This window comes from Musca autumnalis, unplaced genomic scaffold, assembly GCF_047663935.1.
Source record: "Musca autumnalis isolate F117 unplaced genomic scaffold, ASM4766393v1 scaffold_5, whole genome shotgun sequence".
In the NCBI taxonomy this organism is placed as follows: Eukaryota; Metazoa; Arthropoda; class Insecta; order Diptera; family Muscidae; genus Musca; species Musca autumnalis.
Genome location: NW_027412088.1, coordinates 95,133,804 through 95,150,215, shown reverse-complemented (window position 1 = coordinate 95,150,215; position 16,412 = coordinate 95,133,804). Strand labels below are relative to the sequence as shown.

The following is a 16,412-nucleotide window of genomic DNA, read 5'->3' as shown; positions in this document are numbered from 1 at the left end:
TGCAGGTCTACGTTTTGATATAGCCACCACTGAACGGTACTTCCCGATTTTGTTAATTTTTAAGGTTTTAGCCGCAGTATCCAACCAAAATAGCTGATATTTTACATTTAGTCCTCCTTGGGGGATTAAATTATTCCCGCAGAGAATGGTCGGTGCAGGTCCACGTTATGATGGTACCACCATAGAAATGTACCGCCCGATTTTCAGTATTTTCAACCGTAACCGTATGATCTAACCAAATAGCTGACATTTTGTATTTAGTATTTGTTGGGAGTAAAAAAGATTTCTGCATGTCTTCCAATATAGCCTGCGTAGAACGGTACCTCCCGATATTAGGAATTTTGGAGGTTTTAGCAACATTATCCAACCGAAATAGCTAAAATTAGGTATTAAGTCTTCGTTCGGCGGTTTAAACATTGTCGCAGAGAATGTTCGGTGCAGGTCCACGATTTCTATTTTCGGTATTTTGAATGTTTGTGGCTATTGTTTAGTCGAAATAGCCAAAAATAATATAGAACGATTTCGCTCGATTTTCGGTTTTTCTAAAGCTTTAATCCCATTATCCAACCGAAATGGATAAAATCTGGTTTCAATATAATTCATGGTGGAGGGTATAACAAGTTCGTCCCGGTCGAACTTAACGCCCTTTCAATTGAAAATATTGTCAAAGCTATTACTCACAGTTTATTCTAAAATTTTGTTACATATATTTTAGTTCTCCTTGGGGGATTATCGAGACTGTTTCAAAAATCGTAGACTCTTGCAGGTTCGGTGTGCCATTCTCATACCTAATAAACATACATCGTATTTCACAGCGGAAATATGCATCGTCATCTTATATTCCAGCTCATTAAATGAGTGTATCTTCACGACTGTATCTTCACAACAACAACATAATCCTTATTTTATTAATGGCTTTTTGGTTTCTTTTGTTGCAGGATTAAATAACAACTTACCTGTCGGGAACATCAAGAGGTGGGTGACTCATACCGATGATGCTGTTCAGTGGTTGAAAAACAGAAGCCATAACAGATAATTGTGATTATGTCGCCTGTAATTGTTCAAAACATTTTCAAAAAATAGAACACCAGCTCAGTGATAATAGCAAAACATTATTTATTGGACGAAAAGTGGGAGAATGACCTCCAACGAATTGAATTAAAGAAGTGCCGACAACACTTAATGAATGAAAATACCAACTAAATGTAATGGCAACAACAAAAACGTAGAGTAAGAATAATTGACAACAACTACAACCGAACGCGGCAGATAGCGTGGACAAAAATTCACATCAAAACAAAAACCGCTAAAACGCCAAGCAAAAACAAATAACAGATAGACGAAAAAACTAAAAGAAAATTAACGCAAACTAACTTTGCTCTTTTTTACGCGAGTGGAGAAAGAGACTCAACTCTCTTAGATTCCCCAATCGCCATCAAGTTCAAAGTCAACACAAAACAAAACCAGCAAAGCTTTTTTTCCATCGGTAGGTGTTTGTTTTGATTCTCCCCACATAGAACCCCACAAAACAAAAGAACTGAACAACTGTCATTGCTTACTCTCTTACCGCAATAATTATTCAATATCTCTTTCTCACTGTGTACAACTGTGAGCTCCCCAACACGTCCGCAGTGGTGCCTTAGTTTTTTTGTGAGATATTTTTGCACGTTGTCTGTTTTCCCCACACGAATTACCAACAAAACAGCTTACAAATGAGTAACGATTCGTCTGCGAGTGAAACAACACCGCTTCGACGGCCGGAAGAAGAAAGCTATCGCCAGTTATCCGTGGATGAAGTAGATTCATTGACGGCAAGTGTCACTACCAATCTATTAACGTCGCGTAACGGTGCCGCTTCCGCTCTACATAAAGGTGTAATATCGACGACGACAAACGCGCGTTTCAATACCATAGCAGTGGCCCATCACGGCAATAAAAGTAACTACAATAACGTCGTTAATCGGAATATTGAAGTTCATTTAACACCGCCACCGCCGGATCAAATACGCCAACGTTCACTTGAATCCACCAACAACAATAGTCCCTTCATTCCTCCTCCATCATCACCTCCAACAACAACAGTCTACCTCAACAACATGGATACAACAAATAAAAGGATTTTATGCCGAGTCGGATTGGATGTTCTGATTTTAATTTGTGGTAAGTGTCAATTAACCTACTCTGATTTGCATACCCACAAAATAGTGCAGCAGCGGACCCACAACAAACGAACGACAACAAATCTCTAACAAAGTACAAATTTATGTCAATTATAAATACAAAACTCATATGTTTAGTGTCGTCGCCGCTGCCACATCACCCTTGGGCCACCAGAGTTTTGTTAGAATTACACGGCTCTGAGCCGTATGTACATACAACAACTCGACGTACAATAACAAAACACACATTATTTATTGTTGTACTCAATCACTCAATAGCGTGGTCTGTAAGGGTTGCCATCAGTTAAGAGAATTTCTTATAATGGGATTAAAGTGGAACACAGAATCAATACATTGTGTGTAGCAAACAACTCACCATTTTAGCGAAAAGTTTTGAACTTTTGTGGGGGAGGTAACCGAAGGAGTGGACCGATATGACTCCTTTCGAGCTAGAAGTAAGTTTGGACAAACTATTACGAAAGCCAAATTTTAGACCGAATCGGTTGATCCGTTCGAGAGTTATCGTAAGATCCAGCCAGCCAGACAGACGGACGGAAATGGCTAAATCAATTCCTAATTGTCCGAAACGGATTTCGTCCAAACGTACTAGGAGTCTAAAACCCTTATTTCGATGAGGCACGTTTTGCCTGTATGAAAGTGTATATACCCTGGCTAGCTTTAATGTTGAGGGTATATGTAAATACCGGTTGGCTAATACCCTTAAATTCCCAAAATCGGATAGTACTGTTCTATGGGGGCTATATAAAAATGCGAACCTATAGCAGCAATTATTTGCAGGTATATTTCAACGGAGACAAAAACTTTGTATGTTTTAACTATTTAGCCACTAAAATTTTCAAATTTTTAAAATTCGGAAGGTAGGGTTCTATATTAAAAAGTGGTCCTGCACCGACCATTCATTAACGGAATATTTTATACCCCCCACGATACACCTACAACTTTGAACAGTCTTCAATTTAGTGGAGAAGGACCCTAATGCCGTTAGAGCAGTCTAGGTAGATAAAAAATGGCATCATTGCACTCCGGAAGGTGAGTATTTACCAGTAGGTCTAGAATTTCTAGAGCGAAGTTCGCCCACGTGCCATGGCTTTACGTAATGCTCCCAATAAGTTTGGAATATTTTGAAATCATTCATGAGCAAGACATCTTACAGGAATCAAGATAATACTTGTGAAAACTTCAACTTGTCTGTTAACCTCCCTTGCTGTGCGGAGTTCTGGAATTTTACTCAGAACTGAAGAAACCAGGCAATTGAATTGAAAAGTGAGGTCAATTACCTCCCATCATACCTAGTATTTCTGGAACGTGGCCTTATTTATCCTATTGCATACTCCTAAATTATTAGTTAAAATGATGCCGAATAAGAACTCACCTTTCATATTGGTGTTACTACTACGGCATGTAGACCGAGGCTAGCACCAAGGCCCTTTCCGAGCCTACTTCCAGCCTCAGTATTGTCGTATCATCCGCTTGGCATTGGTGCAGCAAAGACTATGCTGTCTACAATCTTTTACTTTACTTCGACTTCGAAATATTCACTATATGTTCTTTTCAGAGAATACTACCCTCTTCACGCATGCCTGCCGTCTTCGATTTCCGGCTAGCCTGCCTTCAGGTTTATGGAACGTTAGTCGCTTCAGCCATTTGACTTCTCTCCTCACCATATTCTATTCCCCTTTCAGCTCCAACTTTACCAGAAAGGCTAGAACTGTTACGAGCTGCCTACTTTGCACTGGTCTGTGGACCAGTCCTCTGCAAGTTCGAGGCTCTTGTAAATTGCTCAGTCTTCTTTCCCCTTACAGCTATGATTGGAACTTGAGCATCCAAAACAATAAAACGCTCTACTGTATTATTACAGCATACTGTGTGAAAACATCAAAGGCATATTGTCAGTGAAATAATTGGGACATATCAATGCTACTTTTCATCTGTCAATTTTCCCTAATGTCCAGATCTTCGTATGGTGGCGAATTCTGGAGGAGATAGCCCTATATGTTCAAAGCTTTTCCAAGCTATATCGTAGGCAACACTTTTTAAGCCCTTTGAATGTGGAAATTAATTCTGAACAATATCATATCGATATTGATCCCAGCATCTATGATAAAATAATTGCCAAAATTATCCTCAACCGTATCAAATATCACCAGGAGGACTCCATAAAATCTGCCGAAGCCGGATTTCAAAGTGGGTGCTCATGCGCGTACCACATAAATACCATCCTGTTAATTATTGAGTAAAGTGTTGAATTTAATTCAGAGCTCTATCTACTTTTCATCGAGTTTGAAAAAGCTTTCGACAACATTAACCGTGCCTGCATTTGGAATTCACTGCAGAAAAGAAGTATTCCGCCTAAGCTTGATAGCACATTTTTAAATTATTTGGCCTATGCAAATGACATTTGCCTACTACTGTCAAACAGAGCCAGAGACCTAACACAATCTGTCACAAACCTCCAATATACCCTGAGAGACACAGACCTTCCGATAAATTCAACAAAACCTAAATACATGAGTATTAAGACCATCACCGAATAACTGGTCCAAGCTATGCCTCCGCAGATCAATTCTGTTATTTGGGAAGCTTGCTGGCACAGAAGTATATGTAGAAGCAAAGGTTACCAAAGCTAAGCATCATTTGGAATGCTGGCATCAATTTGGCAAAACAACAGCTGAAACCTACTAACAAAGCTCCGTATATTCGAATCCAATATCCATCCAATCACCAACGGCGTTACAAAACAAGTTTTTATTAATCGCTGCTTTCGCCGTATTCCACGTATATTTCGGCCGCGTACAATAATGAACGCAGAGCGCTTACCCCAAGCAAATCAGATGCATGTGGGATTTGAAATCCGAACATGTAAATGGCAATTAATTGGACATGTACGCCGCTATGACAACAATATAACAAAAAGCGGGAATTCGTTCAGCCAAGAAACATTGGAAGGCCAAAGAAAACCTGAATACGTTCCACAGAAGCCGAAATGTGATCTATCGGATTGACCTGGGATCAACTTGGATATATAGCTCCAAACGGAGTAAGATGGAAAACGGCTATTGTTAGCGCCCTATGCTCCAGCGTGAGTTAAAGGAATAAAATAATAACGTCTTACGGTTTTATAAGATAAAATTAAATATCCGAACAGTTTAGTATCCAAAGTGGTTTCAGACAAAACGAAACAACCTTCCGTGTGATCTTTTCAATATCCTGCTGGAGAATATTACACGAGATACATGCAGAAGTTAAAAAATGTTACAATAAACTTGTTTATGTGACAACGTCAATATCATGAGTCGAATTTTAAAGCAAATTGCATATCGACGCCTCCAAACAATAGTATGCTAAGTCGACTTAGCATGTTTTCAAGTTCTTTACATTTTTATATTTAAAGTCCTTTTTCTTAAATTCTGTCAAATTTTGGTAATGATCGGACAATCCGAACAGAAGTTATAAACAAATATTGACTTAGCATAGTACTGAAGTTCAAAAAAATTGCCAAACTTTGAGAGCTTCTTCTGCAAAACTCACTTTTTAGACTTAGCATACTATTATTTGGAGGTGTCGATATGTATACATTTAACAAGTAACAAAGTATGAGTCGACTTTACCGACAGAGATCTACCCTCAGCCTTTGTGAATTGAAACTATTATCTACGGACAGATTAAAAGAGTTTAGGGTCTTTTCAGAATTTTGTGCCCCTTTTTGGACCTTTGAACGTGCCGACAAAAATGTGGATTAGGATTAAAGATCAAAAGTGTTGCGGAATAAGTACTTAAAGGAATGAACGACATAGTATATTATGGAAGTGGATTTTATTTTGGGAGTCATATGTTTTCGATAGATATCGCGCCCACCAGGTTTTGGACCAAATCGGTTGATCAGTTCGATAGTTATCGTGCTTTACACCTTTCGGGCTGTTTTCTCTAGAAGTATGGACTTGCCCCTGAAAAAAATTTTGCCGTCGTAATTGAGGCAGAAAATGCAAGTTGCTTCAACAAAAATCAAAGTGATTCGAGAGCAGGTATTAAAGTGAACTTATCCGAAATTTTGTGTGGGAGGTACCCGAAGAAGTGGACAAATATAGTCCATATTCGAACCTGATCTATACCTGTTAGAGAAGTTAAGATGTGTAAAGTATGGACCAAATCGGTGAATCCCTTCAAGAGTTATGATGCGCACATTTTTCCCAACTTTTTTGAACTTTTGTTGGGGAGTTACTTGAAGGAGTGGACCGATATGGTTTATCTTCGAATTTAAAATATGTTTGGACAAAATATTACGAAGGTATAATTTTGGACAGAATCGGCAGATCCATTCGGGAGTTATCTTGCGCTCCAACCACTACACACGGTGCCATAGGGGTTTTTGCACCTTTCAGGCTATTTGCTCAGGAAGTATGGACTTGCCCCTGATGAAACTTGTGCCGTCAAATGAGGGGCAGTGAGTACACGTTGTTACAACAAAAACCAAACTGATTCGAGATCTGATCCTAAACTAAACTTTTCCGAAATTTTGTGTAGGAGGTACTCGAAGGAGTGAATCGATTGAGTCCACATTGGAACCTTATCTAAGCCTGGTAGAAGTTTAAGTTTCAGGATGTGCAAATTATGGGCCAATTCGATTACTCCCTTCAAGAGTTATCGTGCGCACAAATTTTCCGAACATTTTCGAAATTTTGTGTGGGAGGTACCCGAACTTAAGGTAGGAGGTACCCATCTTCGAACTTAAACTAAGTTTGGGCAAAATATTACGAAGTGCAAAATTTGGTTCGAATCGGTTAATCCGTTCGAGAGTTATCGTACGCACCAGCCAGACAGACGGATGGACATGACTAAATCGACTCCAAATTGTCCAAATATATGGTCTGTTCCTTTACTTTTGAAAATGGTAAAACCGGCAAAAGTAGTAAAAATTGTAAACTGCTCCTATATGAATTGTATTGTGTCTGAAGTAAAGGAACGCTTTTCGAGTAAAAAGTGGTAAAACTATAAGATTCTTGCACTTAAAGGAACAGAGCTATACTTGGGGTCTAAAACCGTTATTTCGATGAGGCACATTTTTGGTCGTATCAAAGTGTATATACCCTCGTTAGCATAAATGCTGAGGGTATAAAAAGAATCTGCTGTATGTAATATATCGAACTTCACTATTACTTGTGCTTCCATGATAGAGGGGTTTTTCCATGGTTTAACTTTCTGCCTACTATCCCTGTGTACATCTTTTATATGGCAACCCTGGATATTAGTTAGTCCTTTACATTCAATGTTGTTATGGCAACAAACTATTTTTATATCGCTCTTTGTTTATATTTAACTTTACAGTAAAAATAAATTCTAATCTTAGCTGCAATTACAACAATTTTTAAAGATAACTTTCCGTTTATCAAAAAAAAAAAAAAATCTTTTCATTATCATGTGAATTATTTGCCACCCATATTGGGCTTACAAATAAACAAAACGAACTGGATTCACAATACTTTTATTTACGCCAAAAAATACCGAGAGTCTGGCAAATAAAAAATACTGCTGGCATAAAACCGGTTTCTTTGGTTTAAGTTTTTATATGGACAACTCTTATTTTTTGTGAAGCTTCACCAACTTTAATCATGCGACGTATCCGAAATATGACGCATTCATACGCTTCTGCTCACTGGCTGTTATTTTTGGAATTTTCAGATAAAAAAGTGACAGACATAGTTTGTAAAAGCAATTAAAAACATGTTTTACTTTTTTCATTTTTCAATATTGAATATTGGTGGAAGATTGGTGGGGAGATAGAGAGGGAGTATTGTTATCGTTTATTTTTTTTCGTTAATATTGACTTCCATCCGAGTAACAAGCTTTCCGATTGTCAATATTGGTTGTTTTTAATGTTCTCCCTACCTCCCTCACATTCTTCACCAGTGGTAGCTGGAAACCCCTCGTTTTTTGTTTACTATTCCACCTGTTGTTGGCTTTGCCCTCATTTGTAGGTGTGTGTTTGTTTGTTGTTCGGCTGGGGTAATAAACATGAGTACCTACATACAGTTAGTCAACTTAATTATTGCAAACCCAAATTATTACAAAATTTTAAATAAAACATCATTTTATTGGTATAAATAAATATCATTATTAATATTTTTGTTAACAATGCAATTCTTACACATGTTTATTAATATAATAAAATAAAAAGTAGCTAAATTTCACTAAACATTTTCTTAAAATTAACAAAAATGAGTAAAACTCATTATTTGCACTGTCAACTTAAGAATTGCAAAATTCACAACTTTTCAGTCTTTCACGGTATTTTTCGCAAAGTTGGTTGTAATATTTCGTATTCCCACATTTGGCATCAAAAACAGCTTGTAAACGTATCTGAATTTAATAAATAAGTTTCGGAATGTCATATTCCAATGGTATTTTTTAGCCATTCTTCATTATTGCATTTTATTTAGTCCCCCAGGTAAGTGGGCGACCTATTCCCGACTTTTTCCTTCAGGTGTACCTATGAATTTTCGATGGGGTTAATATCTAGACACTGGAACGGGGTGTAAATGACTTTGGTACAGTTGTATAACAACCAAGTCTGAGATTTATGCTTAGGGTCGTTGTCTTGGTAGTACTTATATTGAAATTTGTTTAAATTTTCAGGGTCAGTTGGCCTAAATTTCTTGACGCTTTTGGTTAAATATTTTCTTAAAGCATCTAAATAAACCTCCTATGTCATTGTTTCTTCCAAAATCAGGATTTTACCAAGGTCACTGCTTGGTATACAACCCCATACCATAAGTGACAGTTTTCCGAACTTTACGGTATGTATTAAATTTTTGTTTTCCATGGCTTTCGAGGGTTTTCCCAATACTTTTTGAAGTCCATTGTGATAGGACAACATAATTTTTGTCTCATCAGAAAATATAACACCATCCCAATACTAAAGATGGCGTGAAAAGTTGTCTATAACAAGTCGGAATAGTTTCTATATATTGTGATAGGAGGGCAATGGTTTTTACCTAGTCTCTCGTGATGAGTGTTTGTTATTATGTACCACTTTTCTGACTTTTCCATGTGACACACTTACTCCAAAATCATTTTTAATTAGAAAAAGCTATTTTCTGGTGCTGCTTTGAGCTATTTCGTTAATTTCTTTAATCATACTACAGTCAATTCGTGAGGTTATTATTTTGGACCTGCCCTGTATCGCCCTCAGTTTGAACCTGGCTTCTTTCTCGGTGCGGTATATGATGTTGTATACACTTCTTAGCTTACGAGAGGTGATTTTAGGGATTTCTCTTTCGGATTTACCATTATTATAATTGGAATAGGCCAAATGTAGCATATTTTCCGAAACCGTTAACCTGACTTTCTCTTTTTAATTTATGATCAAAAATTATGGATTTACATGTCCACATACCATAAAAACCCTTAAATGCATAAAATCGTGGGGGAAACTCCACGATTTTATTGCACATTTATTCATTTTGCAATTATTTAGTTGATACCACAAAAACCAGGTACCTATCCTTTTTGCCCGTTGTTTTTGTTATTTCCAACCGATTTCTGGATTTATTGGCTTGATGTTGTCATTAACAGGTTAATCAACAGATATTTACAAAAAGCCCAACATTATTGAAAGAATTTCTTGTAGTAATTCCTAATTAAACGTCTAAATTCTTAAAACTTCATCGTTTGCAATAATATAGTTGACTAACTGTATCTCGCTCACCATTGTGAGGTCGATTTTTTACTCTGAGTCACTTATCGAAAGTTTTAAGTTGAGTGTGTTTAGCTATCTAATAATGGGAGATATTACCGTAAATGTTTTAACCTATTGTTTAATAGTTCATTATGCAATTGACTCGATTAATCAAATCTAAAATCGCTTATAATCTAATGGCAGGGTTACCATGTCACAAAAATTTCGCGTTAGATGCAGTGAAGCTGCGCAGACTACATACATTAAAGCGACTCCAAACATGCTCCCAATTTCCGCCATTTCGTTAAAATAAAGTAGCTAAAACCTTTAAAATACCAAAAATATATGGTGATGTGGACCTTTACCGACAAATTTCAGGTAGAAAGTTTTATACATCGAACTAAGACTAAATGCCAAATTCAGCCATTTCGGTGTGATATTTTGGCCACAACCTTCAAAATACCGAAAATCGGTGGTACTGGAGGATGTGGACTACTACCTGGTTTTCATAGTGTTATAGGATGGTCCTTTATCGACATACAAAGATTAAATTTGATCGGTGCACTCTTGCCGTGTTTATCCACGTCGAAAGTTGGGTCAATGTCCATAATTTTTGATAGAGAAGCTTTTAATGAATGGTCATCCAATCTTGTCCGAATAAATAACGCGAAATCAGTGATACCCACTGACGGACAATAAACTATCGAAATTGATAATCAAATCAAACCGCAGCTCCGCGAATGAGCATCCGAGCCGAATAATATTCAAAATATTAAAGTGATATTTTGTTCAGAAGATTATTATTTAAATAAGAAAGAGGATATCGTGGACACAAAAAATTTTTATTCAGTAATACCCACTAATGCTGGTACAATAATTGCTAATCCATTTTCAAACCTGAAAAATTAAGGAGCTTTTAAGATGTTTAATACAACTTTCTAAATAAAACAAATCTATGGGTCGATTCCGTATTGCGATACGAGTCGTGTCGCGTTGTCAATCGTCTCTGCGACGAAATTTAAAATTTGTATTACGTAAAGCGATAGAAAATAACGTTTTTTTTTTTTTTTTTTTTTTGTTTTGCCTTATTAAGGCGAAGGTCATTTTTAGAGTGATATTTGAATTAATTCTCTTTCGAGTGGAGCTATTTAGACCTAATAGGTACATTGAAAAATTAGGAATCCACCGAAGTCCCACACATTCAACCACTATGCTACGTTTCACGGGTGGTTAGACCGATCATCAGGCATATTGAATGGTGTTTTTTTTTTTTTTTTAGTGGGTGGACGAAGGCTAAGTTTGGAGACTAGCATTTATATCACAAATCATTCGAAATTTGTATATTCGAATTATTTATTTATTTATTTATTTTTTTTTAATGTTAGTCATTTAATTCCAAACCTTTCCTATAGTCCGACTTGGCTGGTAACCCTATTTTTCAATGCTTTATTACAAATACTAAGGCAGCTTTTTTCCACCTTTATTTTATTTGTTCTTCTTATCAGAAGATTTTGATCATCAATATTTGTCATCGGAATCTTTGACAAGTTGATGGTGGCTTAGAACGCTAAGACGCCTGCAACCGTGTCACTTGGTTGTTGGGGTCCCAGGTTCGAATCCCAGCCTGGCTCATGCTGAAATCATTTTTTTTTTTTTGTTTTGCCTTATTAAGGCGAAGGTCATTTTTCGAGTGATATTTGAATTAATTCTCTTTCGAGTTGAGCTATTTAGACCTAATAGGTACATTGAAAAATTAGGAATCCACCGAAGTCCCACACATTCAACCACTATGCTACGTTTCACGGGTGGTTAGACCGATCATCAGGCATATTGAATGGTGTTTTTTTTTTTAGTGGGTGGACGAAGGGTAAGCTTGGAGACTAACATTTATGGTAACATGGGGCGCCTTCGCCACGTTTTTTTTCAAAATGTTCTCATATCGACATCATTAAAGTTTTTCCAAATATTATTTTTGGTAAGAATATTAGCATGTCTTGACTATAAGTTTTGATATATAAATGATTATAATTTTGTTTTTAAAATATTATTTTTTAACATTTACAAAATGTCTAAAAAGTGGCGAAGCCTCCCCACCCATGGGGTAGCTTCGCCATCGACATAGGACATATATCAACGGACTCTAAAACTGGCATTTACCATACTTCCTCCCCAAATATCAAAATTATGCATAAAAGGAACATGTTTTCTATTTAATAATCAAAAATGATTCTAAAATTTACAAAAAGAAAGATATTCTAGCTGTTAATTGATATAGGTACCTTGAATTTAGGCATAAAAGTGAAAATTTTGCCAATTAGATAGGTTTAGCACAATATTTGATTTCAACTTCACATTATAGCGTGGTATATCAATAGCATAAACAATTTAAGTTAAACCTGACATATTTCTCACATTAACCCACAACACCCCTATCATGGCGGAGCCGCCCCACCCCCTACAAAGTTCATAATATGAATATATTGACGTTTATAATTACTTTTATCATGCAAATTATTTGGATCTTTATTCTTCAGTAGTTGTCTATTAACGGTATAAAATATAATTTTGATATCACAAAAGGTATACAAGATATTACAAAATATACCTACCATAAATATTTTTCGCAATACCCCAGAAACATGAAACCGCGTGCATCAGCAATCATATATTTGATAGAAATGCCAATTTTTGGGAGATGAAAGATCTTCGTTAAACTCACAATTTTTCCTTTAACGGCATTTCTGTAGCAGTTATAATTATCAAGAAAATCGGTGCTGGCGAAGGCGCCCCAGTGGCGAAGCCACCCCATTTTACCATATATCACAAATCATTCGAAATTTGTATATTCGAATTATTTATTTTTTTTTTTTAATGTTAGTCATTTAATTCCAAACCTTTCCTATAGTCCGACTTGGCTGGTAACCCTATTTTTCAATGCTTTATTACAAATACTAAGGCAGCTTTTTTCCACCTTTATTTTATTTGTTCTTCTTATCAGAAGATTTTGATCATCAATATTTGTCATCGGAATCTTTGACAAGTTGATGGTGGCTTAGAACGCTAAGACGCCTGCAACCGTGTCACTTGGTTGTTGGGGTCCCAGGTTCGAATCCCAGCCTGGCTCATGCTGAAATCATTTTTTTGTTTTGCCTTATTAAGGCGAAGGTCATTTTTAGAGTGATATTTGAATTAATTCTCTTTCGAGTTGAGCTATTTAGACCTAATAGGTACATTGAAAAATTAGGAATCCACCGAAGTCCCACACATTCAACCACTATGCTACGTTTCACGGGTGGTTAGACCGATCATCAGGCATATTGAATGGTGTTTTTTTTTAGTGGGTGGACGAAGGCTAAGCTTGGAGACTAGCATTTATATCACAAATCATTCGAAATTTGTATATTCGAATTATTTATTTATTTATTTATTTTTTTTAATGTTAGTCATTTAATTCCAAACCTTTCCTATAGTCCGACTTGGCTGGTAACCCTATTTTTCAATGCTTTATTACAAATACTAAGGCAGCTTTTTTCCACCTTTATTTTATTTGTTCTTCTTATCAGAAGATTTTGATCATCAATATTTGTCATCGGAATCTTTGACAAGTTGATGGTGGCTTGTTTTGAATAAATTAGAAGAAATATCAGATCAAATTGTACACAAAAGTTATACTTTTTTTAAATGATAAGCTCAGTGGAACTATTATTCGATGATAGAGAAGAAAATATAGTTAATGTAGGTTCTATAAGACGACACTTAATAGATAAATCGAATCCTTTAGATTTGCCTTCAGTATTGTGAGTATGTTTGGTTTCCAACATTCATAGTTTTTAATTTTTTAGGTTTAAAGTATATTTTCGGCTTCCAAAAGACGCTGTTATTTATATAGTAGAGGCATTAAAAAATGACTTTAAAAAACACACATATCAACAGCAATATAACCACTCCTTAAAGTGTGTGCTGCTTTAAGGTTTGTTGCAGAAGGAAGCTTTCAAAAATCCCATGGCAATGACTTTAACCTCGGGATGGCTCAACTCAAATTGTCAAAAGTATTAAGTGTTAAGATATTTCTTGTAATGGTCCACCTCCTGTAATTGTAATGTTCTTCTTATTTTGAGAGATTTTTTATTTAGTTTGGATTTAAAATGAGTCCACACCCTGTGACATTCATCTGGTGTACGGGTTGGTGGACCACAACAATTTAATGACATCCTTGATAAAAAGTGGCTTTAATTTCGCCAAAAAGTCGGACTCCTCGAGCTACGTTTGGGCGGGCTTCCATTTTTTTAACCAGCATTTCAAATTGCTGTTTTGTAGTAATTTTTAACATAATAAGTACTGAAACAACAAAAAACATATACAATCTTAAACAAAGTAACTAAAAATAAATGAAAATGTTACTTATGTCCAATTTACATTAGCACCTTTTTCGTCATTTAGAGCTGATTCGTCATTTATTTCCTAAAACAGGCAATATTTTGCGTCATTTGCCATACAAAAATAAATGACGATAGCTGCGTCATTTATTCTAAACAACGCACGAAAACACCATACTATTATAAGCAACCCCGCTTTTTCTGTCATAAACTACCGAAAAATGCAACTGTTTTATGATGTCTTTGTTTGTTTGTGTTGTAGAAAAACAAAAATACTCAAACGATGACAAAAGTGAAAATAAATGGTTAAAAAACTTGCAAAAATTATGTTTTTTGGAATTAATTTAAGTTATTTGATACACATTTGTGTTGTGAAATTCCTATTTTGATGAATAAATATATTGTGTGCGTGTGTTTGTGTTATTGTATAAGTGTGTATGTGTGATTGTGTGCGTAAGCAAATGACGCAAAAAAACAGATGTAAATACACTTCATTTGATTCTAGGATTTCGTAAAACGAAATCATTTAATATGCATATGTAAATTGGACTTTACGTTTCAATTTCTCGTTTTTATTCATTTGTAAAAATGCACGGCAACAGCTAATTTGTTGTCGCCGGAAAATGAACGTTATGACGACAAAATTTGGCGAATGTTGCCATACGTGATGAAAAATTGCATCTGGCAACACGACATGACTCGTGTCACAATTCGGAATCGACCCACTAAAAAATGCATGTAATTGTTTATTGTATGTATGTTTCACACTGGTAAAAAGGGAATACTGTATTGACAAATTTAAAAAAATAGTAGTTATTCCCACTACCAAATATGACTTAACATTTTTGTAATTAATCGTAGTTTAATACAGAAAAATTTCAAGAAAATCGCAGAGTACAATCATTGATAAGAATTGATTTTAAATAATTAATTGCGAAAATTGCACCCAAGCCCACTGTGACATTTTTTCTCTATTTTCTCTATAGTTTATTAGCTAATAAAAAAAACAAAAATACAAAAAAATATTCTTTGTCTATTTGGACAAATATTAAAGAAGTTATGAGTATTTCTTTGCCTATAGTTTTTACAGACTTCAACTTTTTCAAAGCATGATATCTCTAAAACCGTTAGTCAAAAAAATCTGAAAATATACTGAAATGTTTTATTGATGAGCAGCATCACAACAGCAAAAAATAAAGGAAATCAGAAACAACTTTTTGAAAAAGTGTCCGAGTTTACTCAGAAATCCCCATAACCCCCCAAAACCCCCATATTTCAATGATTTTTGAGTTAACGATATCCCACAAGTCCCAATTGAGAGCTAAAATCAGGGGATTGGTAGGCCCAACGGAGAACTTCTGTCTAGTTGTTTTGGAATCACTCCTTAACCACTTTCGATACATGTTTTGGTTCGATATTTTTCTTGAATATACATCTAAGTGGCTTCTCTTCTTCAGCATAAGGCAACATCACGCCTTATTATACGTTACGATACTTGAAACGATCCATAATTCCACTAATTTTATAAATTGGTCCAATCCCTTGCCCCGAAAAAACCCAGACCATTGCGTTCCGCCTCCAAGTTATACAGTGCCATTACAATATTTAGGATTTAACCGTTGCCCATTTGATCTATGCCTTATGCCATCCGAATCCTTGAAAATCAACTTAGATTAGATAATGTTTTGGTATAGCCCCCTTATAGTGGTACCTTCCGATCTTCGGTATTTTGAGTATTAAAGCCACATTTTTCTACTAACGATATCCCACAAGTCCCAATTGAGAGCTAAAATCAGGGGATTGGTAGGCCCAACGGAGAACTTCTGTCTAGTTGTTCTGGAATCACTCCTTAACCACTTTCGATACATGTTTTGGTTCGATATTTTTCTGGAATATACATCTAAGTGGCTTCTCTTCTGCAGCATAAGGCAACATCAGGCCTTTTTATACGTTACGATACTTGAATTCCATAATTCCATTAATTTTATGGATTGGTCCAATCCCTTGCCCCGAAAAAAAACCCAGACCATTGCGTTCCGCCTCCATGTTATACAGTGCCATTACAATAGTTAGGATTTAACCGTTGCCCATTTGATCTATGCCTTATGCCATCCGAATCCTTGAAAATCAACTTAGATTAGATAATGTTTTGGTATAGCCCCCTTATAGTGGTACCTTCCGATC

General features: G+C 35.9%; 1 protein-coding gene across 2 annotated transcripts in view; it reads left to right on the top strand.

The window, feature by feature from the left end:
- Positions 1-16,412, top strand: part of wun (wunen) — a 231,924-nt gene that overhangs the window by 107,697 nt on the left and 107,815 nt on the right. For both annotated transcript variants that reach the window (XM_073957040.1, XM_073957041.1), the window contains exon 2: positions 939-2,160. In XM_073957040.1, the coding sequence (XP_073813141.1) occupies positions 1,713-2,160 (448 nt within the window). In that variant the 5' untranslated portion in view covers positions 939-1,712. The remainder of the gene's footprint in view (positions 1-938; positions 2,161-16,412) is intronic.